Below are 27,599 nucleotides of genomic sequence, written 5' to 3'. Positions count from 1 at the left end.
GATTTGATCGCCCTTCAAAATTCTTATTTTCATGTCTACTCATGCTTCTCTTTCTACCCATCCCATGCATCGAGTTCAGATTAGTTTTCTTCTGTGATGTAAACAAAGTGATTGTCTTAACCGTCTCCCAGAAAGAACGACATCCAGTTTCCTTAGCTGGATGGAATCTTAATGGGTCACAAGCAAAGGAATACAGCATGCCACTGAACTGGTAGATTTGCGTATGCCGTTTAAAAAATATATTTGTTACATTTTCAATAAGGCTTTTACTCAACCAAAAAGTATTATTTTGTAATAATGCCGAACCACAGAGGAAAGAAAATGACAGGATTAGGTCCAATGAAAACTTATTATAAAAAATAGAGAAAATGACTTTCTGGGGAGACACAAACATGAGTTGACTTGATGGACTCTTTATGGCTTTTTAAAGTATTTCGTCCCACATGCTGTGTGGAGTGGCCAAAAAAATAAAATTAAAAAAATAATAAATAAAAGGGACTTCATTGGCGGTCCGGTGGTTAAGACTCCGCGCTTCCAATGCAGGGGGCGTGGGTTCAATCCCTGGTTGGGAAACTAGGATCCCACATGCCGTGTGGCACGGCCAAAAAATAAAATTAAAAAAAAAAAATTCAAAATTACTCAAATGATTGCTTGATTTGAATTTTTTCCCACATCTTTATTTCTTATGAATATAGTCACTTTGCACACTAGGAAAGAGGATCATGTTAAACCAGTGTAGCCCTCCAGTGACCTGGGCCAGAATTGCTGGATCTGCAGCAGAATCATGTCATCATTGAAGCCGTCACCCATGGCGTTGTAAAACTCTTAACTCATAACCACCTGTGTACATTATATTTTCGTTAGGAAACAACCAAAAAATCCAGTCCTTAAGGGCATGATGCATATGAATAATATCTTGTTCTATAAAAGAATAACCCAAGTTACACAAGTGGCCACCGATGTGTGAACCGGCCATTGTTGCTGGGGGGAGGAGGTATTTTGATAAACCTACTCTGAGGTTTAAAAATTCCTAGTTCTGCTGTCAGTGAGAAAGCAAGAAAACAGTGCTACAGACCACACTGCCATTCATCAGGGTCTACCACGAGAATATAAAGTTAGAGGTAAGGGTGGGGAATTGGATAACTTAGAAATTTCCAAACTAATGAACTTAATGACGAGAAATCCAGCATGCTGCCTTTTTCCTTTCGCCGAGGACACACTGAGGCCCGTTTTAGAGACGCGTCCAGGTCTGAAAAGGGATGGCAGGTGTCCCCCCGAGTGGGTTCCTGCTTCCTCCGTCCCTGTCCGCGGAAAGGCCGGGCGGGAGCTCCCGCGGGGGGCGGGGCCGGGCCGGTCCCACTTAGCCCATCATGAGCCTGGCGACCTCTCTCGGGTGGACCCGTAAACTCCCGAGCCCCGCACGGGCGCTGCCTTCCGCCGGGGCCCCGGGGGGAGCGGCCGCACGTCCGCCGCGCTGGAGGGCCTGGGGTCCTGCGCGCGGGGCTGCACACGGGGTCCTGCACGCGGGGCGGGGGGCGGAGCTGCCCGCGCGCCTCCCGCAACTGCCGCCCGCTGCCCCCGCGCAGCCCGCACGCCAGCCTGGCTTTCCTCTGGTGAAGGTTCCCACACAGCTTTCAGGCTGGTTTGTCTACGGGAAAAAGGCGTGTGTCAAGACGGTCCACTGTCTTTAAAGCCCAGTAGTTTCAAAGGACAACTGAGGTTATCACTCGGGATATCCTTCCCCGCCCGCAACTTCCAGTCGCTCTGTTTGGTTTTGTGCAGAGATGTATTTTCTCAGCCATGGAGAGATCTCCTTATGTATGTGCTTATTTACTTTCCTGCATTTAGGAACTAGTATTGGGTGTAAAGGCCAGTTTATCCAACCTCATTATGAAGTTGATAGTATCATTAGGAAATGACGTAGGACGTGCCATTAGGACATAGTCAAACAGTGGCATTTCAGGATGCGTCCAAGGTGCGCGGAAGCCTTTCTGACTTGAGCTTTTAGTATGCTCTTGGGTTAGGAGACACCTCGTTTGTATTGATCCACTGAACACACACACCTGCTGTTGTGTAACACATACGTTTATATCAGTATGAGCCCTGTGATAAGTGAGGCACTTTGTGGAGGCTGGCTGCTCCCAGAAGCCAGAGACTGAGCTCATGGAACCTCCCGGCTGGTGTCCAGACCCGGAAATACACTGCAACAGCAAAAGAGGTGAGTGTAACCGCAGAACAGGCAGATCCCGTCTGGGGAGTCCCCAGGCTTTCCCCAGAAAATGACGTCAAAGCTGAGACTTGAAGGCTGAGCTGGAGTTAGATGCAGTGTGTTGTTGAGAGAGGGTGTATTCCAGGCTGGGAGTGATACCGACCAGGGTTCTTGGCCTCCTTAATCAATGGAAATTGATTAGAGGCCAGATGAGAAATTCAGGCAGGGCTTTACTGGGGCCCCTGCTGCAGCAGGGGGGATTGAGAGCAAGTAACGGTTACCCTTGCTCCCTCATTCCCGGAGGGGCGGGGGGAGGGGGGGTGGTCCCTTATGCGGGGGGGAGGGGAGGGGTGTGTCCAGCGCTGGAGGGGTGGCTTAGGCAGTTGGCCCACCGCTTAGGTGGTGCTCAGGGCAGGGGGCATGTGCAGTGCCCTGCCATTGCTCCAGGCTCTTCAAAAGTGGCAGTTGAGTTTTTTTAGTCTTTTGTATCTTTTTGTCCATAATTTGTCCCAACTGCACATGCATGCAGTTATTTTTAGTCCCGCAAGTTTCTTTGTATTTTCTTGCTGGAGGAGAAGTTTGTCCAGGTGCAAGCATTGAAGCCCTCGCAGCAAACGGACCCAGATGTCAGGGGAACAGCATGTGGGGAGTGTAGGAGCCAGAGGAGAGAAACTTGAGAAACCCAGGTTTGGGTCACCCTCAGAAACTTTCTTAACCCAGCCATGCGCTCATCAGATGGAAGTGTCCTTGGTGCGGACAAGGCCTGCACCTGCCCAGGGCTCGCTTGGGGGGACGGCGCCCTCTATGCCACTCTCATGGGTGGAGTTGTGTCCTTCTTGGGAGTCAAGGCCATGGCTCCAAGCTAGCTCTGGCAGCTGTAGTCATTACTGTAGTCACGGAACTAGTTCAGCTCCATAAACCAATGAAATGTAAATATGAGACTCAAAAGAGATTCATATTTATGAAAACTAAACACTTTGAAGAGGCTTAATCAAGGTGAATTGCTAAAAAATTGTTTTCAGTCAGATAAAAATTGAGAGCTGTAAAACATGGAAAAATCAGGGAATCTGTACTCAGAACGCTTCTGGTCATTGCTTTAAAGCATCCAGAACTGGCGATCGTAGTTGACGCCTCATGGGTGTGACATGCAGAATGATCACAGGGGGAGACCTCTGGTCCTCGATGATAACGGAGGTGAATCAGCTGCACCTTTGTACGTTGAAGTTGAGGTGTTCTGGGCATGATGCGTGTGTCATGTTTTTGACTTGGGCCTTTCAGGCAGCCGGACTACCTGGTGGGAGGCCTTGCAGCAGCCCCTGAGGCTGTAGCGAGATGAGCTGAGGGGCAGGGTCGAGAGGCGGGTCTAGACGAGGGATCAGACTACCAGAGGTCGGACAGAGCCTGCCCATTCAGGGCCTCCTGTGAAGGGGGTCAGACTTTATCCTGGGGGCAACCAGGAGCCGCAGAAGGGTTTTAAGTGGAGTGGGATGGTCAGGTTTGCATTTTGGTGATGTCACTGGCTAGGTTGTGGACCTGCCTGGGGACAGAGGAGGCAGTCAGTGGGCAGAGCCCTGAACTAGAAACACGACGGTTCTCCTGGAAAAACGAAGACGTGGAGGTCGAACAATTGTCCGGATGTTTGGGGGGCAGACACCCCAGTGCCCCGGTGATGGGGGGAGCATAGGAGAAAAGCGCACGAGTGGGGGGCTTGGGTCTGTTCCAGGCATTGAAGTTGGAGGCGCAGGTGGGACAGCTAGGTGGAGATCTTATCCCCTGGCCTTCACCATGAGGGTCTCAGGAGGAGGTGGCCCAGGCTAGAGGGGAAACTGGGGAGTCAACAGCAAGTGATTGGCTCTCAAAGCTGATGCAGGGAGGGGTACCATCCAGGGTGTGTGTGGAGTGAGAAAAGAGGGTCAGCATTTGGGAGCCAGTAAAGAAAGGAATCCACAAAGAAGATAGAAAAGGAGTGGGGCTTCCCTGGTGGCGCGGTGGTTAAGAATCCGCCTGCCAATGCAGTGGACATGGGTTCGAGCCCTGGCCCGGGAAGATCCCACATGCTGTGGAGCAACTAAGCCTGTGCACCACAACTACTGAGCCCGTGTGCCACAGCTACCGTAGCCTGCGTGCCATAACTACTGTAGCCCACGCAACTAGAGGCCATGCTCCACAACAAAGAGAAGCCGCCGCAAGGAGAAGCCCATGCCCGTGCACCGCAACAAAGGAGCTCCCGCTCACCGCATCTAGAGAAAGCCGTGCACCGCAACAAAGACCCAATGCAGCCTAAATAAATAAATCTGTGACTCTGTTTTTTTAAAAAAAAAGGAAAGAAAAGGAGTAGCCAGACAGGTGAGAGGTGTCCAGATGTCCAAGGATGCTGGGCTCCGGGGAGGTGGTGGTTATGATGTCACCTGTGCCCAGGGCCAAGTCGGATGCTCTGAACCATACGCATGGCTCCAGCAGCAATTAGGAACTTGTGGGTTTTGAGAAAAGCGGTTTCAGTTCAGTGAGCGGGCAGAGCCAGGATGCAGGAGGGTGTCTGCAAGATTGTGCGGGGAGTCCAGACCTTATGTGTGAGTGTGAAGGAATTTTATCGATTTTGTTTATTGGTGTTGGTTTTCTGATTTGATGGCCAAAAATTTCCCATAAGTGCTAGGGCTAATTAAAAACTGTTTTGCTATCATATTAAAAAAACTATTTTGGCTTTACATTACCATATCTGAAAGCTCGTTAATTGACTGTGTGAATGTTCATTTGTACTAAATATTTTTGAAAGAAATAGTCTGTTAAATATACACCAGAAAGTTCCATTCCTTGATCTAGAGTTCTGTTCTAATACCCCAACATGAAGGAACTGGGGGCAGTTTAATCATAAGGGTTTATGCCATTTCAACTCTGATGTTTTTAAATTAAATAAATTGTAAGAAATTACTGAAGCATATTTTTTTTAAGTCTTGCAGTGAAGTTAATAACTCCATTAAGACCTTAATTTTATTTTTTACTTGGTCAAGACAAAGAATATAGGTTTCTTCCCTTTGCCTTAGTTTTTTGTTGTCGTTGATCCTACTTCTTATTTGTTATTCTGGCGTTGTTCTATTCTAATAATTGTTATGAAAGTTAATTTTATTATGAACCAGCCTTTGGGTCAAAAAAACAGTGGAGTCCCAGTCATCTATTGACCAGCCATGTGACCTTGGCAAGTTATTTAACCTCGAAGTCTTAATGTCCTCGTCTGTAATAGGAAATATTACTGTTGTCCATCCCACAGATGGGTGAGAGTGACCTGATACACAGTAAGTGTGCAGTAAATTATTACAGAGACCTAAAGAGAAGCACTGATTGTTCTGGGGACAAGGATAGTGATGATTGGTGAGCTGTGTTCGCAACCAGAGTTCTGAGTTCCTAACTCAACTGCGCTAACAAGCAGTTTAACCTTTGACAAGTCACTTAATCTAATAGGTAAGGCCCTAGGGCACCAGGAGTCCATATGGAACAATATTCTGTTTAATTATTATCCAAATATAGGTTAAACTGATCTAAAATGCAAACACTCAGGTTATAGGAAAAAAGAAGGTAACTGGAATGAATGTTTTCTGTTGACTCTCTTGATCGTTATCACCCAGAGACGCCTCTCAACTTTTTGTTAAAAGGAAAGAAGAAAAGAAAAGGAATGGCAGGTGTTGAAGGGTGTGTGTGATGCCTTGAGATTATTTTAACCAAACCTTGTCTGATCTCTTATTGTTTGAATGAGCTCTTTCTGCGTCTGCTTTTCCAAAGTTTTCTTTCAATGGTGAATCACAGAGAAAATGTTTAGTCAGATCATCCTTGCTCAGGACCTGTGGAGGGTGATCGTAGCGGAGCTCTCGGGCGGCTGGTTGAAGGGTCGGTGACATCGAGCCCTGATGGTCAGGTGTGCACGTGCGTCGGGTCTGGGCTCTCCCATCTCCAGCCCGCTTCACGCTCTCCTGCCAGTGATGGCGGGCGCTGGGTGTATTTATCTGTGAAACAAGATGATTCTGTTCTCTTGTCTTTAGGTGGGTGTCTTCCTGCCTCCTGACACCGTCCTGGCTAAAATCTCTCCCTGCTGACCACACCGTGAGACCACGTGGACTCCACGGTCAGACCGATTTAGAGCCAGGAAAGGGTTCTGTCTGCAGGCACAGGCCCTGCAGATACAGACACCAGGGCCTTAGACCGCAGGCCTGCTTGTCTGAGAGGTGTGTGGGCTTCAGCAGCGCTTAGCTGCTGTCTCAGCCTTATCAGTGCCCAGAATCAAGAGTTGTTTTTTTTTTTTTTTAAAGGAACACAGTGTTCTAGTTCCTGTCTCAGAAAAACATCATAACGTTTCTTTAACGTTTTTCCAGCAAACTCTTGAAATTCTCATCTTCTAACATTTAAAAGCTTCTCGATTCTAAGATGTGTATTTGTTCCAATCATTCTAAACTACAGAACTAAAAAAGTTTTTAAAATATCATGTGTCTAATGCCAAGTCTAAGACATTGGATTTTTTATAAGGAAAAGAGTAGGGAATTATATTCAGTATCCTATAATAAACCGTAATGGAAAAGAATATGAAAAAGAAAATATTTATATATACATGTACAATTGAATCACTTTGCCATACACCTGAAACTAACACAACGTTGTAAATCAACTATACGTCCATAAAATAAATTAAAAAAAAGGAAAAGAAAGAACATTAAAAGTCAGGGGAAAGAGAGCAAGAGAACTGAACATGGAGCAAACCACCACCAAGCACCCAGCCTCCGCTCGTGTCGCTGGTCTTGCGGACATTCCGAACCTGAGGCTTAAACGCATGCCGTGCTTTTTACTCGCTCGCTAATCGAGATCTGAGTCCTAGAGAGTGAAGCCAGCGATCAAAGCAGGTCAGACAGACCCCAAAGCCCGCATTGGTCCGTCCCACTTGCTGTCTCCCAGGCACTGTGCTGTTGCAGGAACAGAGCACAAAGCTATTTCATTTATGTGCACAGAAGTTTACCCATGTGTCAGTTTTTAAGTCCACACCCTAATAGTTGCCTTTGATTACAACAAAGAAAGAAGTGAAATTCATCCATTATCTTGTTTTGCTCTTGTTATGTTTGAACCATATCCTAAGGATCCAAAGACAAATAAATGCAGAAAAGAAGTGAAATGTGTCCCAGGCCTTGAAGGATGGAAACCCCACGTGGTTGTTTATAGAAGACAGGAAAGGCTTCCGTCTTAACATAGAGATGGTACCTTATCGTTTAAAGGACAATCTTGTATCTGTTTCTGAATTAGTCTAAAAATTGTAGTCAGAGCCCAGGACCACTGTCTTGTTTGGGGCGGTTTTGGAGTGGGGGGCATGGGGTGGGGTAGGTGGGAGGGCTCACTAAGTCATTGAGAGCACATCTTCCATCAGTTAGGGTGGATAGGCACACGGTACCTCGGGTGAAAGAGCAATAGCTTTGAAGACACACCTCTTCGTCCTCTGCCTTTGGCTCTCAACGGCTTGTTCGTGTTTCCCCCGCTCCGTTTCCTGTGTCTAAGTGATGGGCCCTCCCCTCTGCGTTCGGGAGGCTGGCTGCTGCACGCTGTTTCAGGAAGACCTAAATGGAGCCTACCTTAGCCATCCTCGGGCAGGCAGCTTACCGAAACGGGGTCTACAGTTCTACGTCAGTATGTGCTAGAAAACGTTATGTGCTGCGTTGACTGTCTCTGGTGGTGTTTTCTTATGTTTCTCTGGGAAATGACATAACTGTGACCTGTAGATTAGTACTAATGTTTGTCTTTAATCCATTTAGAATAAAGGCATCCCTCTGGATACTCCATTATTTATGCTAATAGACAAGGGAATGTGGGTCTGAGTAGCTGATGGCAAATGTAGTTGATTACTTCCTGTTCAGAAATGCCCCCACTGCAGCTTTGGGAACTGCAGCCCCGTGTCAGCAACGGGGACAGCGGGGGAGTGTACTCAGAACCCTCGCTGTGTTCCTCTTGATTCTGGGGCGTTGTTGCTCAGGTGGGGGTCTGGGCTGGGGCTCAGTCCAGCCGAGGGCAGGGGCTTCCTCGGTTCTGACGTGCACCCAACCTTGAGCTCATTTTCTGAAATTGGCAGTAGTGCTGGGCCGGAGAACAGCATGACTGTCCTCGGGGCCGCCTGCCGCCCTGTGTCTGTCCTGTAGCTCTTGGTAATGGGGCCTTACCCAAGCCTAGAAAAGAGGGGAAGTTTTAGAATCTTACCAGGTTAAGGACATCTCTGAACCATGCAGGGAAGCTGCAGCTTTGGTGAAACAGCAACAGCTGGGAAACGTTTGTTGCTGAGTAGATATCCAGTGCTGGTGATCTTTCTGCCCAATATCAGAAGGTGGCCATGTAGGAAAACCTGTACCTGGACTTCCCTGGTGGCGCAGTGGTTAAGAATCCACCTGCCAATGCAGGGGATACGGGTTCGAGCCCTGGTCTGGGAGGATCCCACATGCCGCGGAGCAACTAAGCCCACGCGCCACAACTACTGAGCCCACGATCTAGAGCCCGCGAGCCACAACTACTGAAGCCCATGTGCCTAGAGCCTGTGCTCCACAACAAGAGAAGCCACCGTGATGAGAAGCCCGCTCACTGCAATGAAGAGTAGCCTCCACTCGCCGCAACTAGAGAAAGCCTGGGCACAGCAATGAAGACCCAACACAGCCAAAGGAAAAAAAAGAAAAAGAAAACCTGTACCGTATCGTACTTAAGAAGATACCAAAAATTCAGAGCTAAATGGAACCTTAACGACCACCTGCTCATCTCAAGAACCAGTTCTGGGCAGGTGGAGGGATGAGTACTGGTTTGAGTTGGAGGTTCCACTGCTAACTTACCTCGCCAGCAGCCTTCTTTTCCACACATATGGATGTAACTATGTAGGGGTCTTAGGGCCACTGGGCCGAAAATAGCCTTACTGTAGAGTAAAAATCATCGTAACATCCCGCGTGATTCTGACTTTTATCATCTCTGATTTCTAAATATTTGATGTTAATGTATAATTTGGATTTCTCCACTTGCCCGTGGGACTTAATCCCTTGCTGAATTCTTTTCGTGGTACCAGTAGTCAAGGTTCGTGACAGCTTAGTCTTGACCACATAGCAGCATCTTATCCAAGGAGAATAGATTCGTGTGTTGGCGGGGGGCGGAGGGGTTGGGGGGATGGAGGGTTTTGGGGGGGGTGGAGGAGGTTAAGACTTCCTTCCACTATGCTTAAGGTCTTTGTTGCAGTATTCTTATTGATCTGGTAAATATAGGCTCTAATCACTAAAGAACTTTCCAGACCTAAAAGTCTAACCTTCTCTGTAGCTTTTTCCAAAAATATCTTGGAAGCATTTTTTGGGTCATCTTTCTTTGAGAAGTTGCCCCACTGAATTCAGTGCAGTTTTTGTTTGTTTATTTACTTTTTTCCTTTTTATCTTTATGTTTGTTTTGAGTGTCTGTGCAGTAAAGTAAGTTTACTTAGTGAATGCCTTTGGTTTAAGATCCTGAAATCCCAAGGACCTTAATCTAGCACCCTGACCCCATCTCTGGATTTAGAAAAAGTCCTTGGGAAACAGAAGCTGCCCTTTGTACCAGCTGCCCAGGGAAAGTGAAAGTGAGCCGTAGAGCCAAGTTAAGACAATACCAAGGAAATGTGGCCAAGAGAGCTGCTGCTTTTTGAAAACTTGCAACTTTAACCAGAAAAAAAATTTAAGAAAATGAAAACACTCTGGATTTTATTTGCCTCCTGCTGGATTTTAAGCTTTGTTAGAAAAGATGCTCATCAGAATTAATTCCCGCTTCGCTGCTTTGTGTCTCAGTATTCAGCGTTTCACTCGTTCATTCTAACGAAAACCAGGTCCACCCTTGCATTCCATGGTCTTCCTTTGTTTCTGAATTAACACTTCTCAAGCCTGAGTGTGCCTCTGATCCCAGATCCCTGGGTCTGGTTAAAGTCAGGCTGTGATTCCACAGGCCGGTGGAGTCTGCAGTCTGCACTCCCCACCAGGGACCCGCTCTCCAGTCACCCGGCGCCGCTGGTCCCTGGACCGCACCCTTTGGGGCAGTAATAACGTGTTGTCGTAAACAGAGAGTTTTGTGGCCTTTTGGGAAATTCTGTGTTAAACAAGGTGACACAGATGTCACGATCTGGATTTGTAGCCTGCGGGGACTGACGTATCCTCTGGATTTCCAGGAAGTAGATACAGTGTTCAGTGGTTTTCAGACACTTTTCATGGACCATATTATACTAGTATTCCACATGGGGTATAGGAAACTTTACCTCGCAGAGAGTGGTCTGCCCTGAAAAACAATTTCAAGGAATCTTTTGAGTCCGTCATTTAATGAAGCACTGCTTTTATTAAGAATAGATATGCCCTGGGAATTCCCTGGTGGGTCCAGTGGTTGAGACACCATGCTTGCACTGCAGGGGGTCAGGGACTGAGATCCCACATGTCTTGCAGTGCAGCCAAAAAAAAAAAAGTATATATGTATATGTATATGTATATATATATATATATACACACACACACACACACACACATACATACACACATGGGGAGAGGGAGGGGGAGGGAGGGAGGGAGGGAGGGAGAAAGGAAGAAAGAAAGAAAGGAAGGAAGAAAGAATAGGTGTGCCCCTATTGAATGAACTGTCTATTCATCGTTTTTAAAAATTTTACTCTTTTCAGTCGTTCAAAAATACTTGCAAGGGGTAGATTCGAAGCCGCCCCGGTTCTGTGAGTGGCGCATGTGTGCTCGCAGGTTACCCTTTGTTGTGGTTTATTGAAGACTTCGCTGGATTTAAAGGTGGGATGCACCAAACCAACAGAAACAGCCACAAATAGTTCAAGATGAGAAAAGCCTATGGTGAAGCGCGTGGTCGGCGTGGGTGACGTCACTGATCATGCAGCTTTGCCCCTCGAGCGTGGTCGGCGGACCTGAGGTTTGTCAGAGTAGCTGCTGCATGATCTGCCCTGTTCATTAATCCCCAAGAAAGTGCCCGCGTTGTTCTGATATGTCCTCAGGGACCCTGAGAGCGCTGTCCGAGCCTGGTTGTCCCCACTGTACAGACCAGACACGGAGACCCTGGAGGTTTGAACTGGCGCCCCTCACCCCAGAGCCGGCACGCACTCACGGGCTCAGTTTTTAGCCATTTACTGGGGGACAACCATGTGATCCCTACTGTGTGTATACCATCTCCTTGCTCGTTAACTTAAAAAGTCAGCACCTTCAGTGTTGTGAGGAAATTGAAGGAAGCTGTTTGTTAATAGGTGTCCTTTCACAATATGACTTGCTTGTTGTAGCTAACTGGGAAAAAAGTATACAGGAAATAAATAACCCGTGTCAGCTAGAGAGAGCCTCTTTAAAATAAAAGACAATTCTCTTCATTATAGAGAACAGATACTTTATATAGTAAAAGATATGCATATCCTTGTCACATACACGCATATTTACATACATGTTTTTAAACAAATCCCACTTTTAAAATGAGTTCACAGATTTACAGTTAACTGTATAATATCACAACTGAAATTTTTGTCATGCCTTAGCATGAAATCCCAACTCCAGGTTTGAACCTAGCAACCTCTCTGCTTCTTCCCCCATGAAATGGGTTCCTTCTTTTTTTTTTTTCTGAGCCCGCCCCTTTATTTTTTTAAATTGAAGTACAGTTGATTGACAGTGTTGTGTCAGTTTCTGCTGTACAGCAAAGTGATTCAGTTATACACATACATACATTCTTTTAAAGTATTCTTTTCTATGATGCTTTATCACAGGGTAGTGAATATAGTTCACTGTAGGAGCTGGTGGTTTTTCCTCCTGTATGTAATAACTTACATCTTGAAAGCTGTCTTCGGGTCTGCCTTGGGCTTTGGGATTGCAATGAAGAGCAGCCTTTCTCCCACCGTCATCGGAGGCTCTCCGGGGCCCCTGGTAGGCAGATGTGGTGCCTGGTTTCCTGGGTGGCCGTCTGGCCTGCGTTTAGGCTTTCCTCCCCGCCGTCCAGTCTGAGGCTGTAACCTCAGCCACCCGTGGGCGGGCGCTGTGAGCAGTGAGGCTCTGGCCGGCAGGCACAGGCGTCAGCAGTGAATAAGCGATTCTGTCGTCTCCTCAGCCAGAGCCTGTGCGAGTCTCCGTGATGCACGGTCACCCCCCAGCCCCGCTCTGAACGTGGCTCTTTTCCAAACAGAAGGATGGTGGCTAGAGGGGAAATTGCAAGATTCTGGAGTCTGGAAAGCCTTCACCTGGGTACGTGTGCAGAGAATGGACTCCTGTGTCTGGCCATGTTGCCGGTTCCCCCTGTGTCCTTGCAAGTTGCAGGGCTCTCTCTGCTGCTTCTTGTCGAGTGTGTGTGTGTGTGTGTGTGTGTGTGTGTGTGTGTGTGTGTGTGTGAAAGAGAGAGAGAGAGAAAGCTCACTTGTCCCGCCCGGGGTCCTAAGGGCAGTTCTAGGCATGGGCACAGTGAATCAGAGAAGCTGGTGTGGGTTACAGCACAGCCGTTGGTGTGAAATAGAAAGTAGTAAGAACCAAACGTGGGCTGTCTGTTATGAGTTACGGGTCTGGGTTTTGTTGCGCTAGTTTTTGCTTCTGTTACATGAAATTTCTTTATACAGGAGATTATTGTTGGGGTCCGTAACAGTGTTCCTTGCTAATTTGGGGTGTGTGAGGTTTAAGGGTATGAATTGGCTTTTGAGAAATACTGTCGACTGTTTGCGAAAGTGTTACTGCCCAAGACTCAGTTCCTGTGTGGTGCTTTATCCCACCTTGCTTGTCAGTGTTTTTGTGAGTGTTGTCAGCTAGACTAATTCCTATTTAAGTGTGAAAGAAACATGGTTCTCTGATACTAGGAAGTTATCAATTGGAACCCGTGTATTCTTTAAGGGGAGTGAGAATAAATGCTTCACAGAAAGAATTCTGGCTGACTGCTACACATGGGTGCAGTAGGATGCTTTAAAAAAGAAAGAAGTCTTGTGGCTGTTTTTGCCTTACGTCAGTAGCTCAGGCTGAAATGAGTGGGAGTCACAGGTGAGTCTGAAGTCAGCCCTGGGCCTTGCAATGCAGTGTGTATTTTGTGCTTCCTCCTTGTTTTGTTGGCTTTCTGTGCAGGCCGACAGCAGACAGGGATGTGATCAGGGCTCCTGCTTCTGGCCTCTTCACTAACAAACATTTAGAAAAAGAAAAAGAAGTAGCCCAGATATTCCTGCGTTCAGAGCACAGGCCTGCCTGCCAAGTGGCTGTGCTTGTCACTTGAGTGGCCGGTGGTCCCACTGTCCGGCGTGGAGGAGTGCTGGCCGCCCGGCCTCACCCTGGGCGGGGGAGGGGTGTGTGCGCGCCTGTGTTTATTCCAGGGCAGCCAGCCTGATGGAGCCCGCCCCCCGCATTCCTCTGCTCCCGGGGCGGGCACAGGTCCCAATCCTCATTCCCAGGGTGCGGAGGCCGAGGGAGGCTGGACGCAGCCTCCACGCTGAGCCGGATGCTCTCCCGTCGCTGGGATGCGCAGCTGGTCAGGCCTCCTGCGTGGGGTCCGCACCCCCCTCCCCGTGTGCCCTCCGGCTCCCGCACTCCAGCCCTGCCGGCCTTTGATGAGCCTGGCTGTAAAGAGAAAGGAGGAGGCAGCTCGGCCCGAATCTTCCCTTTCCCACTGGTTCCGTGTGTTCCCGGGACCGTCTTTCATGTACTCGCTCTACGGAGCATGTATGTGTGTGTGATGCAAACGCGATGTTTAATCATCCTTAAGTGACATGCCAGCGTAAAATAAAGCGGAGAGCTTGCTGAATGGGGGGCTCTGTTTCCTTTGAGATCCCTGATTGGCCAGGGGGCCTACGGGACAGCTCGGCGGCTCCCGGGAGGGATGTCCTGCAGGGACTGGGGGCGGGAGCTGTCCAGTCACTGCGGCTCAGAGAGCCCAGGGCCAGGCAGGTGCATGGCAGGATGGCTTGGGAGCCAGACAGATCTGGGGTTGAATTCCAGCCCCACCTCTGGGGAGCAGTTCCTTAACCTCTTTGAGCCACAATTTCCTCCTGTTTAAACAGACAGTAGTAATTCCAGGAGGCGTACATGGCTCGGATGAGATGATTTACTTAAGCTCTTAGCACAGTGCCTGGTACACACTGTGAGCTCGTTCTGGGGATGCGGTGAGACTGGAAGGGTTCCTCCTCAGGATTTGTTCAGCCAGCCTGCAAGGCAGCTGCCAGGAGCTGGGAGGGGCGTGGTGAGCAGCCTCGAGCTGCCAGGGGGCGGCCGAGTGGAGGAGAGGGGCGAGGCTGCGATGGACGGGCAGCCACGGTCAGAGCCACACCCAAGAAGAGAGGAGAAAACAGACTGCAAGGGGCAAGCCCAGGGTGGAGCGCCCGGGCTTGTGGCAGGACGCAGAGGAACCCAGAGCCTAACCCCAGGGCTGGGTTGGAGGCTGAGGACTGTCCAGCTGCTGTGTCCCCAGGAGCACAGAGACCCTGGGGGCAGTGCCTGCCCAGGGCTCCCGGCCCAAACCCCAACCTGCCTGTCTCAGGGCTCGGAGTGCCCCTTCCGCAGGTGACAGAGAGCATATAGGAAGCACCTCTAGGGCAGGATTTGCCTTCACATTGAGAAGAGGGAAAACTTTTCACTTCTAGTGGTTTAAAACAAACCTTTTTAAACTCCTTGTAGAAACAGTGCACCTTGGAGGTTTGGTGTAAATTAAGTTCCACCGTGACATGACTCCCATCACTGCTCGGGCATCAGAAGGTGGCCGAGGCCCTAAGTTGAGTCCAGATGTAAAGTTCTCTGCTGGGAGGGCTATTTCCAGAAGACCCGTGGACATTATAAAAGGTTATCAGTGAAGGGTAGCGCGTCCATTTCTAGTACCTTTTTGACCTTCTTAATGTCAACATGTTTAAAAGATTCAAAAATACCATGTATGGAAAGTGGTTTGAAAGTCTAAATTAGGCTAATAGGGACTTTCCTAGAAGCAACATTAAATTCTAGACAGGAAGAATTTCGTGCTTTAATTCGGTGACCTGACACTGACTAATAAGCATGGTCTCGCCCCTGAGGAAGTCAGATGGGGCAGGAGTGGGGCAGATGTGAGGAGAGATGCACACACAGCTAAGGAGGATATTGTAGTGAAACGGCTAAAATATGATGGCAGTGTAAATATGGTGAACGTTTTAAAACCGGACACCGTTACTGCACAGGGGCAGGGAGCGCAGGCAGGAGAGTGGAAAATCATAACCCACCACCGGTGCGTGAGAGCTCGGCCGCCCCGAAGGAGAAGGGGGCATTTGATGGGCTCTTTGGGTGGGGACATCGCTCCAGGTGGGCAGGTCAGTGTGGACCAAAGGATCGCGTCCTTTTTGTAGAGCGCAGGGAACGCTAACAAAGTGGCTACAGCGGAGGTGTTCAAGCAACGAGTCAGAATCCAGTGTTCTCCAGCCTATGTCGCTGTGTAGACGGGCCACACAGCGCACATCCCAGGGCAGAGCCCTGCACGTGAGGTTAAGGAAGCTTAGCCTGAGTGCCTGTGGTTTCCAAATGTAGCCAGGCGTCAGAATCGCTTGGGGAGCTTTGGAAAGAGGTTCTCAGCAAACCCCTGTGATGGGATGCCATCCACCCTAGAGGAGTGGCCCTGGAGTCGGGGGTGTGTTCCGACATCCAAGGCCCCCTGTGGCCGGGTTCATGCCCCCTGTTGCATCTTGGGGCCCGGGAGCCGTGCCGGGTGCAGGGACCTGGCCGGTGGTCCAGACACGGCTGCAGCAGCTCCCCGTGAAGGCCGCCCTGGGCTCTGAGCGCAGACCGCCCACCCGCCCGCCTGGTTTTGCCATTTCTGCTCTTAGGATGGCCCGTGAGAACGGTTTATCTCCAACCTGAGGAAGCCTGAGTGATCAGCAGGTTTCCTAACGTCCGTATTTTTAACGGATTATTCTAAGTACGGGAACTTCCCTGAAGTGACCCTTGTTTAGTGGGACACCCCTGGAGAATGTTGTGCCGGTCAGGTGTCCACACCCATGTGGCCTGCACGGCAGGTGCCCAGTTATGACACCCGCCATGTTAGCTCTTACCTTCCCCTGATCTGTCCCCTGCCCTCCCCGACCCCGTGTGACAGGTAAGGGGACAGTTTTCCCCAGCTGCAAAGAGGGGCCTGGCTGGGGTCCCAGCAAGGTCTTGTGCTTTTGAAATTCCATCCCTCTGATCAAAAGTCCTTAAACGTGCGAAATTAAGCCAAACAGGAGAGATCTGATGTGTGTCCTGAGAAAAATTCCTGCCGGGACACGGGCTGGGGACCTGTTTGCCGCAAGTGGGACTCAGGATCCTGTAAGAAGGCCTTAACCTCCGGCGTGTGTTATAGGATAAAGTTTTCCGTTGTTGCTGACGTGCGATGTGTCCTGTCCTAAAAACTCACCTTGAGGATCAGTTGTCAGGTTTTGTCCCCTCACAGACGTGAAATCCAGGTTCAGACAGAGGAATGTCACCCTCCCCAAGGAGTGCGGACACTGTTCATCGTTGGCCTTTTTTATAAGACTCCCATTGTCAGACTTCACTGGTGGCGCTGTGGTTAAGAATCCGCCTGCCAATGCAGAGGACATGGTTTTGAGCCCTAGTCTGGGAAGACCCCACATGCCACGGAGCAACTAAGCCCGTGCGCCACAACTACTGAACCTGCGCTCCAGAGCCCGCGAGCCACAACGACTGAGCCCACGTGCCACAACTACTGAAGCCCGCGCACCTAGAGCCCGTGCTCCACAACAAGAGAAACCACTACAATGAGAAGCCCGCACACTGTAATGAAGAGTAGCCCCTGCTCGCCGCAACTAGAGGAAGCTCGTGCGCAGCAACGAAGACCCAACGCAGCCAAAAATAAAATAAATAAATAAATGTATTTTAAAAAAAATATCCTGCAAGCCTTGCAGCGTGGCCAAAAAAAAAAAAATCAAATTGAAAAAAAAAAAAGACTCCCATCGTCTCCACTGTCTGCAGCCGTCCTGACTGTACAATGGCACGTCCTCTATGGCTACAGGGTTCTCTCCTGAATGTTTCTGAAGCTGCGTCAGGCCAGGGCTGGAAATGTGGACGGGGTTTCCTCAGATCGGTTCATTCAGGAAGTGTGTAGAGATTTGGGGGAAACGAGGATTCAGGGGCTGAATCTGAAGGTACGACTGTGTGAAGGGACCGGCGGGTGAAGGGGGCAGTGGTCCAGCCAGTGCATCCCCTCGAGACCCGGGACGACATCCCCTTTACAGGGGATGTTGACCATGAAGATTAGACAAGCACGGGATAAATTCATGTTACAGAAACGTAGAATGTTTACGCACATTTACTCTGTGGTCCCAGAACTGTCCCTGCAGAGGTGGGTGCTGTCATCAGCACGCAGAGCCTTTAGACCAGAAGGATGTTCCCGCCGGGCGTGGTGGCGGCTTTGACAGGCGTGGTGGACGAGCACCACGTCTGCTCTCGGGATCCTCTGTCTAGGAGTTCAAGGTTTTCATTTCAATTTGCAACAGACTTTGCTCAACGTTTACAAGATGCTTTTCAAACACGGCTTTTCCACACCTACTTATTCAACAGAAGAAATAGTACAGCTGGGAAGGGTCTGGAGACGCTGGAACCCCACGTGCCATTGGTGAGAGTGTAGAATAGTGCGGCCACCGTGGAGAAAGGTGTGAAGGTTCCTCAGAAAAGCTGAAATCGAATTTCTCCACGACCAGCCATCCCACCTCTGGATACACATCCAGAAGAATTTCCAGCAGGATCTCGAGGAGGTATTTGCAGGGCCACGTTCAAGAGGCAGAAGCCACCCAAATGCACCTGGACAGACGGATGGTATTAGGTGCAGTGGCATGTTATCCCACCTTAAAAAGGAAGGAAATTGGATACAGGTAACTCCATGGATGAACTTCGAGGACACTGTGCTCAATGGAATAAGCCAGCCACAGGAGGGCAAATGCCGTGTGATTCCACTCACATGACGGGTAAAGCGTTCAGATCACAGGACCAGAAGGCAGAAAGCTAGTTGCTGAGGAACGGGGCTGGGGGAGAGGAGAAAGGATTCGTCTCTAATGGGGACAGAGTTTCAGCTTCGCAAGGTGGAAAAGTTCTGGACGTGGTTGCACAACGATGTGAATGTACTTACCGCTGCTGAACCTACATGAGTCTACATCATGCAAAACACCCCTAAATAAAAAGTCACCGCGAAAAAAGAAAAAAGAATGAAACTTAATCTCCGAGAAAGGCACCGTGTGAACCTTCGTCTGCAGTGGAAGGTTTTATGTGACACACACGCTCCTTGGTGAGGAGATGCTGTCGAGCCGGGGGCTGCTGGGTGGGGTGGGGGAGGGCAGCCGCGGGGAGGAGGTCTGCCCAGCGGGGTGGGCTCTGGGTGGGACAGGGGACTGTTTAACTGGTGGGGCCGGGGTTGATGGCATCCTGCGGAAGAATTTGTGATGACGCAGCAGATCCCTGCTGTGTGGTTTCTTGCACACACGGTGGAACCATGTTTTCCGAAGTTGGCCTTGGGGCAGCATGGGGGTGGCCCGGGGCGGGATGGAGGCTGGAAAGAGGGAGACCCAGGTGAGTACCTTGCCTCCCCCCAGCCCTCGTGCCCCCAGATGAAGAGGTAAACTTCATCAGCAATTTGCAGTCCACTTAACTGCATGCCTTCTACATGCCAGGCATGACACTGGGTGCTGGGGGTACAAAAATAGACCCCGTCTCTTCTCTCAAGGGAGTTCCGGCCTCAGAAGGGAAACACACATGTAAAGGCGGCAAGTGTGGGCGTGACGGGACCGTGCCCCTTGCAGATAGAGCCTCGAAATGTACCACCTAATCCCCCCCGTGCAGGCGCTGGAAAAATCCAACTCCATAAAATGCCTGTACATCATGGGACAGAAACACAGGGAGACATCAGCTTAGAAAGGACTTTAAGACCATGAAAGCAGTTAACGCCCTGAACGGGAGAGGATGAGGTCAGTCAGATGCGCTGGGAGTGGGGGCAGGAAACGGCGAGCAGAGGACCCTGAGCGACGCGGAAGTGCTAGGATGTGGGCACTGCGTGATTTCTGACACTGATAGCAAAGGCAGCCCTGGGAGGGCCGGCCCCCAGTGGGCGGGATGCAGACGCCCTGGGCTTGGGGCCCTGCTGCTGCCCCAGCCGTGTGGTGTTGGGGCCTCAGTTACTCATCTGTAAGGTGGGAAAGCTGATGGCATCCGCCCTCAGCCGCACCTGGCACACTGCAGACGCCCGCTGAGCTGGCCTTGCACTTTGCGTTGCCTTTCAGTTGACAGGGTGCTCTTGTGTATGTCATTTCACTTGAGGTTCCCAGCAAACTAAGAATAACAATTATTGGTTGAGAACTGACAAATGACCCGTTGAGAAGGGTATTATCATCCACGTTTGCAGGTGAAAAAACAGAAAGGGGTGACCAAGGACCCCCACTTAAACAAAACCCATCGTGCTGCACCATTGTTTGAAAGCAGTCTGTCTGGCCCCGAAGCCCCGCCCCGCTCTTGCCCATGTGCTGTGTTTCCATCTGTCCGTCAGGCCTCCAGCAAGTATTAACCAAGCACCTGTGTGCCAGGCAGTGGTCCGGGTACCAGGAGTACAGTGGAGAACAAAGCAGGCTTTAGGGAGCTTACCTTTTAGTGGGGGAGACAGATGACAAGCAAAGTATCTTAGGTGGTGATAAATGCTGTGGGGAAAATAAACTGGGAGAGAAGACTGGGCGGTTTTCGGTGGGATGTCGGGGAAGCCCTTGGGGGAGGGGACAGCAGGCCCTGAGGAGGGGAGCCAGGTTCAGGAAGCGGGCAGCCGTCAGGGTCAGAGCTGAATGTATGTGGGGGGGAGATACGGTGTGTGCTTTGGGGGGGTCTTCAAGGACCTGGGCTTTGTCCCCCGTGGGTGGCTTGGGGCAGGGGCCTGAGTGGTCCGATGTCTGGGGCGTTTAGCACCATCACTCTGGCCGCTTTGGTGAGACTCGTGGAGGGGGCGGGGCGGGGGTGCAGAGGGGCTTCTGCAGTGACCCAGCTTGAGGTGGCCGAGGCCACCGCAGCTCCGTGGGGAGCTGTGGGGAGCCATGGGGAGCGGCAGGTTCTGGACACGTGCTGAGCGGAGGGTCCGGATTTGCAGACGCGTCAGAGGTGGGACGTGAGGCAGAAGAGTGACCTCTGAACAGATGGGACGTGTGGACTTGTGCCCATTGTACAGATGAGCACGTGGGGTGGAAGAGGCCCAGAGGCTGGCTCCAGCTCATTTGGCTGGAAAGTTGGTCAAGCTAGGACATTTGCCAGGTGCTTTTGCTCCGATTCCTTTGCTGGTCCCCGGACACACGGCGTCTCTCCCGCCCAGGCCCCCCGACCTACCCCACCGAACGGGCTGACAGCACAGGGACCACCTCGTTTCCGTGGCTCAGGACATGCTGACCCGAGGGACCCAAACGCTCTCGTGAGGCCCCTCAGCCAGAGCTCTTTTCCAGGCGTTTGTGATGCGGTCACCCGTCCAGCATGTGAGGTTCACGTCTGTTTCCAGATAACTCTACCCTCTGCCTCCCGTAAAGGTTCAGCCTTTTTTTGACAGAATCCTTTTTTCATTAAACTCCTGTGAACTCTGGGTTTGCACGTTATCACCTGGCTTTTTTCCCCTTTACTGATTTTCGTAGCAACTCCAGACGAGGTGGTAAAGAATTCTCCTGGGAAACGCAGTTCGGAGGGTCTCTAGGGACAGCGTGGTTTCTGACTCCACTGTGGGGAGGGGCCCAGGTGTTTGACTTTCCTGGCGCAGCAGTCCCGCTGAGACGGGAGGAGGGATGCTCGGGGCTCATCGCGGCCTTCGGTGCTCTGGGCCCCGACAGACCAGGCCCGCTGTTACTCACCGTGCTAGTGGGCGCAGTGCTGGGTCAGCTGCCCCGATTAGAGGAGGGTTGCAGCCTTACCGTTACCTCCCTGCTAGCCTGATGAGAAAGGCTCGTGCCTTTACCGCAAGTGCGTTTGCTTCCTCTGGGCTTTCTCCCCACCCCCCAGACGCAAGCCAGCAAGAGTCAGGTGACCTCGTGTCCTCTGCCTGAGAGCGCTGTGACCACAGCGCAGGGCAGGAGTGGCCGCACGGGGCCTGAGGATGGACACGGACACACACACACACCCATGGGAGGTGTGCGTCGAGCGAGTGGCAGGGCCGGAGTGAGGGCAGGAGGAGAGCCCTGGGGGCCTGGTGTGCAGAGCTGGGAGCCCGGTCCTGGGACGGACAGGTGTCTGCAGGGCACCCGAACGTGGCTCGTCCAGAGGGGATGGGGAATGTAAGATGCACATCAGATGTTGAAGACTCAGTACAAAATAAAGACTAGGAAATATCTCACTTTAAAAAATAAAATGAAACACAAATTTAAAATGAAAGAAAATATCTCATTTTTAAAAACAGATTCCTCAGTTTAGAAAGTAGACCCGTCCCCCGAGGGTAAAGTTACTAGAAATCCCGACTCTCAGGTCCTTGAAGGAAGCAGGGCGCACGGAGCTATCCCACTAGCATCCAGCTCGGCCTTCACCCTCCTGCCCCACCGGCTCCTCCCCAGACTCCCTTTCTGGAAAGTTCTCCCAGTAATTCGGGAGTTTCCGAATCATCGTTGATTTCCCCCTCTTTGTTGCTGCCACATCAGCTGGACGTGCGGGTCCTCGCACTGCGCTTCCGGCGGCTGGTTCCGTGTTGCGGCACGGTGAGCCCTCCCGATGCAGCTGGCCCGCCTAACCCGGGGTCTCCTGGGCCCAGCATCCGGCCCGCCCGCCGCGTGCTGAGGCCAAGGCGCGCTCCTTCAGCCCAGCCACGACCGCGCTCGCTGCCATCACCATGGTGGCTCCTTTGAGCGAGTCCCAGCCACGGACCAAGGATGCTGGGAACGTGACACACATCATCCTACCTGATTCTCCAAAAAGAAAGAAACTACCGTTTACAGCGGAAGCGTGTGGAGCTGGGAGAGGCCGAGTTGCCTGGTTCCGGTCCCCGCCCGGAAGGGGCGGGGCTACAGGTCAGCCTGGGCCTCCGTCACTGGAACGCCTGGTGTCTTTCTGCGGTACCAGGGGGCCTCTGTTCACACCTGCCACTCCCTTGCTCAGGCCCTGCGAGAGCAGCCCCGGTGCGTGCTCTAACCCTTAGGCTTGCCTTCCGGTCCCACCCTTTGTCAGATGTTCTCGTGGCCAAGGCCAGCCACACTGCGTCCTCAGGCGAGAGCCAGGTGCCTGTGCCGGGGGCCTTGGCCGCCTCCCAGCGGACGTTCAATGACAGACGAGCCTTGGTGAGGGGCCTGCTGTCGCAGCAGGAGATCTGAGTGCCAGGTGGTGCGTCCAGAATGCCACACCCCTCCTCACAAGGGCTGTCTCATTCTGGTAAAGGTGCCAGGTAACTGCTCGTTCTGACCCTGTGGGTCCAGGCGCTTCGCTCTGTGACAGCTGGGAAGCATGGTGCACGGCTTCACTCACGGAACCGTCAGCACCTTCTGAGCTTAGCAGCACCTCGCTGTGCCTTGCGGGGAAACGACGGAAGCAGGGCACTCTTTAAAAGAAGGATTGTATCAATATTTTCCACTTTCGTTTCCTCCTCAAGCTTATGGACACATGAGTTAGAAACATTATCTGTATCTTGTATATCCACTGTGGAGCACAGATTTCCAACTGAATCACACATCGTTCACTCAGTATCCTGACTCGCGAAATAGCCCTGTGCGTCGCCGTTGGCGGTAGTCTCTGAAGTGTCCCCTTTCTCACCGACAGGGCACTCAACCCCGGCTCTGCTTAGCCTCAGCTGCTACCTGTGGATTACTAGATCAGTAGACATTTTCTAATGGTCTCTTATTCTGGGTTAGATACAAATGATTACTTTCCCCTGAGGGCACGTTCTCAGAGGTCACAGGTTTTGTGGTTATATTTTTGACATTAGCTGTGTCCTTTAAACTGCACCGTCTCTCTCTCTCTCTCTCACTCAGTTTCTTCTGATGGCGGTGCGGAGTCATCTGCCCTAGCGGATGACAATGGCAGCGAGGAGGACTACAGCTATGAAGACCTCTGTCGGGCCAACCCCCGGTACCTGCAGCCGGGCGGGGAGCAGCTGGCCATCAACGAGGTACTGGGCTTAATTCCACACGGCAGCAGCCAGTGCAGGAGGCCCGGTTTTCAGGGCCCGGAACCCACTCATACTTTGCTCTCTGATTATTTCTTAGTGAACATATGCTAAAACCTAGAATTCTGGTTAGAAAGCCAGTATGGTTTTCTTGCATTTTCAAGGTTGATTTATGTGATTAAGTGTTGCAGGTAACTAACTAAAGACATCCCTCCCGGTCAGAGCAGCCATCCTTATGCGTGGAGAAGGCTTCTCAGTTCAGGATATACCTTCCCTACATTTGTTATAATAAATCTAGGAGGGGAACGTTAGTTACCGTCCACATTTTAGCAAACACTCTGAGACTAAGGCCGAACGACTTGCTAGCAGACGGCAGAGCTGAACTTAACCACGTGTTTCTCACCACGGATCTGGGCTTCTCCCCGCCCCTCTGCATCTTTAGGCCTTTTTACAGAAGTCTTTCCAGAAGGCGCCTCTGGCCTTTGGAGCTCATGAACAGAGCACGTGGAGTGTAACTTCTCTGGCAACATCACTAGTTGTTGCTATAGGATCCACGGTGTCCCCATGACATCCCTGGAGCTGAGTGGTTGCACGGCCCTCAGCCCCTACAGGCCGCTTACAGATGAGCTTAAATTACCTGCTGAACATTTAGACGTCATGCTGTGTTCTCTTTAATTGCAGTAAACGACACAGTGAGATGCAGAGTCTGCTAAGGTTGTGAGGAAGGAACGGAGAGCAGGTTCTGGGTGACGCCATGAGGGGCTTGCAGGAAAGGGTGTGCTGACCTTTGACGGCTCGGCTCCAGGACGTCTAGTCTGGCTGCTCAGAAGCCCTTTCCAGGGCGAAGCGTCCAGATAGTCACACTTGCTGGATGACTGATGCCCAGATGAGTGGACTTGGGGGTTCCTTTAAGAGCACAGGAGGGGTGCCCGCCCGGTACTTCTCCCCATCCCTGTCGTGTGACGTCACACGCTGAGCATCGGCTGAGCGCCATCGGCGTGAACACTCGGGGGCCGGGAGAGCTCAGGGTCCCCGCGCTCCGCGCTGAGCGCCCGCCTCTGCATTCCAGCTGATCAGCGATGGCAGCGTGGTCTGCGCCGAGGCCCTGTGGGACCACGTGACGATGGACGAGCAGGAGCTGGGCTTCAAGGCCGGGGACGTCATCCAGGTCCTGGAAGCCTCCCACAAGGACTGGTGGTGGGGCCGCAGCGCAGACAGGGAGGCCTGGTTCCCCGCCAGCTTCGTCCGAGTGAGTGTCTTCCTGCCTCTGGGGGCTCAGGGGCAAGAGCCACTGTCCCCTCGTCATCCTTTGAACCAGACTTCCTAGAGGCTGGGGTGTGGGAAGGGAGAATTCCCACCGGGGTCAGCGGGGCGTCTGGCGCCGCCGCTGCGTTTGCGATGCTCAGCTCGGCCCGTGCGTGCCCGGCGCGCCCCGCCCCCCGCTACCCTCCTCACCGTCCCCAGGGAGTGGAAACCGGGGGCGGGCCGGGTGCCGCCCCACTGACCTGTGCCCTGCGTGTGACCGCAGCTGCGGGTCAACCAGGAGGAGCTGGCGGAGGGCTCCAGCGGCACCCCGGGCGAGGAGCCGGCGGAGGACGCGGGCCGGGGCCGCCACAAGCACCCCGAGAGCAAGCAGCAGATGCGGACCAACGTCATCCAGGAGATCATGGACACCGAGCGGGTGTACATCAAGCACCTCCGGGACATCTGCGAGGTGAGCTTGGGGGCCTCGTGGCACCGCGTGCCGTGCCGTGTGGCCGCTCCGCGCCAGCCAGACCCTCTGCGCACGCGTGTTCCTGGAGCCCCGTCGCCACCCCCGCCTGTGGTCCCTGTACGGGCCGCTCGCTCACCAGATGCTGGTCCACCCCGGGCAGCGTGAGCGGCCGGCCGTCTTCAGGGTGAGATGCGGCGACCTCCTTGCGGGACTTAGCTGCCACGGGTATTCAGAGGGAGTGACATTCAGGGGAGGCGGCACCTGTAAGTGAGACCCAGCTGACTTTGCAAAGAACCGAAGGTTTGTCACCGTCCACCAACCACTGCCTCTCATCTCTGGCGCACGGCGAGACCCCGGGTCATGCAGACGTGGGCGTCTGGCGCCATCCCGGGCTCTGTCCTGCGGGGTCTGGGGTCCCACTCAGCAGTCAGGTCTCTCCCCTGTGGTGTTTTTCAATTCCGTGGATTCTGTAGAGCGTTTCCCTAGACCGTCATGCGCCCCGCGGGTCACCCCGGCGTCCTGGCCGTGAGTGCTGATGCCTGCGCCTTCCGTTCAGCTGCGAGGGTCCAGCAGGAGGCAGGCCAAGTGCGTGCCGCGCTCCCCCCGCCCCCGCCCCGCTGTGTGGTTGGACTGACCCCCAGATGAGGACCCCCCGGCGTTGGGCGTATTTGTGGCAGCCGTCTTGTTCCGTGTGAACCTGCGGTCGAGGGAGTTCCTCTGAAGTGGCATTTTAGGGAAACAGTCACTGCTGATACCTGTTGAGCACGACCGTGCCCTTCACCGGCTTAACTCGACCCCATGACACTCACGGGCAGGTCCCACGCGCCCCCATTACGGATGAGGAAGCCCAGACGTAAACCAGACCTGCTGGCCTATAGCCTGTTAAAATTCATCCCCAAGAGTCAGTGGTCTGTGTTTTACCGTATAGTCAGTTCAGTCTGTGTAATTACGCGGTGCCCATCTGGGGATAATTGTTACACGTTTTTGTGGCCCTTCCTTCCTACCCCCGTATCCTACCCAAGCCACGTACAACCAGGGCAATTGGGCGTAGAGAATTAGTGGTGCTCCGATTAGGCCTCAGATTAGATATCTACGGATCTGTGTTGTTTTCTGTAGAAACTGGGTGATGGTGGAACCCTCGGCTAAGCCGTTCTTGGCTCTGGGCCGTGACGGTGAGCGTTGCTCCCTGAGCGGCTCAGCCAGCGATGGCGTCTGTATTGGACAGGCCTTCTCGGCTGTGAAAGGCACTTAGGAATGAGAGAATGGTTATCTTAAGAGTTTAGAAAAAGTGTGACAATACCAATTTGGGGGCTCTAATATTTGAAACCAAGCATCACTTTCCTATTTTGTAGGGCTACATTCGACAGTGTCGCAAGCACACGGCGATGTTCACGGTCGCACAGCTCGCCACCATTTTTGGAAACATTGAAGATATTTACAAATTCCAAAGAAAGTTCCTGAAAGACCTTGAGAAACAATACAATCAAGAGGAACCTCACCTGAGTGAAATAGGGTCCTGCTTTCTTGAACATGTACGTCGCCCTCCACTTCTTACTGATAGCGTCCGGCTAACTCATTTTGAAATGTTTCTCGCTGAAGCGCAGGGGTCCTTTTTGTTTTGCTCCACTTTGTTTCATTTCTTTCTTTGTTCACTAGATTAATTTCCTGCAGGACGGAGGCTAAGGGGACTGCTGTACATGGTTGGTCTTTATCTGAGTGCCCCGAGTCCATTATTTCAAAATCTTTTCAATTTTATGCAGTTTCGACTTAGGGGTTGTATTTGGGGTAGTTTCTAGTAATACGTACCGGGTGTCTATTGTATGTTAATCGCTGCGTTCAGGGCTGTATGCCAGCTCCTGTGCTGCTGCGCCGCAGGTATGATTATTTTCCCCATGTTCCAGGTGCAGAAGCCAGGCTTCAGCAGAGAGTAAGTGACGCAGCGTCACACATGAGTAATTGGCAGAAGTGGATTCAGGCCAGAGGCGTGCGGCTCTGGGACCCAAGCCTGTACCTGCCTCAGAACAGTCTCCTGATGCTGGCCTGAGCTCGCTCACTGGTGACTGACTGTCACTTTTTAATACAACAGATTTCAGAGGAAGAAGATTCCATCCCCAGCCAGAATGGTCAGGGCGCAGTACCGGTAGTGCTAACACCAACGACCGGGCTAGTGTAGCACTCGCTCCTCTGGGCCCAGCAGCGTTACAGTGGCTGTGGAATGGGGGCCGATCCTCGGGTGGACTGTCTATAAACGGCTGGAGGCGCTGTTGCTGGTGGCCGTCTCCAGCTGCAGGGGTGGGCCCGTGGCTCTGGGCCTGTTTGGGGCTTCGTAGGAGAACTGTTTGGCCAGAGCAGGAGGTTCACGGGAACAAGTCGTAGGAGAGAAGCTTCCAGGTCAGCCAAGGTGAGGCTGCAGAGTGGCACGCGGATCTTGCTGTGGAGGACAGGAGAGCCTAGCTTGGGGACAGAGGTGTCACTGCTTCTGGGGTAACAGGGAGGTGGGCCTGGGCAAGGGTGACAGCATCAGGGATGCAGAAAGAGGGGTTTGGCTGGAGAGGTGGTGAGCCAGAGGACAGCCAGGTATAAACTGGGGTAGGACCCAGGCCGAAGACACCGCAGGTGCGGGCA

At 52.0% G+C, this 27,599-nt stretch overlaps 1 protein-coding gene across 6 annotated transcripts in view; it reads left to right on the top strand.

The window, feature by feature from the left end:
- The window catches only part of SPATA13 (spermatogenesis associated 13), a 119,569-nt gene that overhangs the window by 79,206 nt on the left and 12,764 nt on the right, over positions 1 to 27,599 (top strand). For all 6 annotated transcript variants that reach the window (XM_059995714.1, XM_059995712.2, XM_059995711.1 and 3 more), the window contains 4 exons: positions 23,127 to 23,263; positions 24,330 to 24,509; positions 24,789 to 24,974; positions 26,327 to 26,506. In XM_059995714.1, the coding sequence (XP_059851697.1) occupies positions 23,127 to 23,263; positions 24,330 to 24,509; positions 24,789 to 24,974; positions 26,327 to 26,506 (683 nt within the window). The remainder of the gene's footprint in view (positions 1 to 23,126; positions 23,264 to 24,329; positions 24,510 to 24,788; positions 24,975 to 26,326; positions 26,507 to 27,599) is intronic.

The sequence above is a fragment of the Delphinus delphis genome, chromosome 18, assembly GCF_949987515.2.
Source record: "Delphinus delphis chromosome 18, mDelDel1.2, whole genome shotgun sequence".
Lineage (NCBI taxonomy): Eukaryota > Metazoa > Chordata > Mammalia > Artiodactyla > Delphinidae > Delphinus > Delphinus delphis.
Note: the sequence above shows the minus strand (reverse complement) of the source record. Positions and strands in the feature narration are given on the sequence as shown.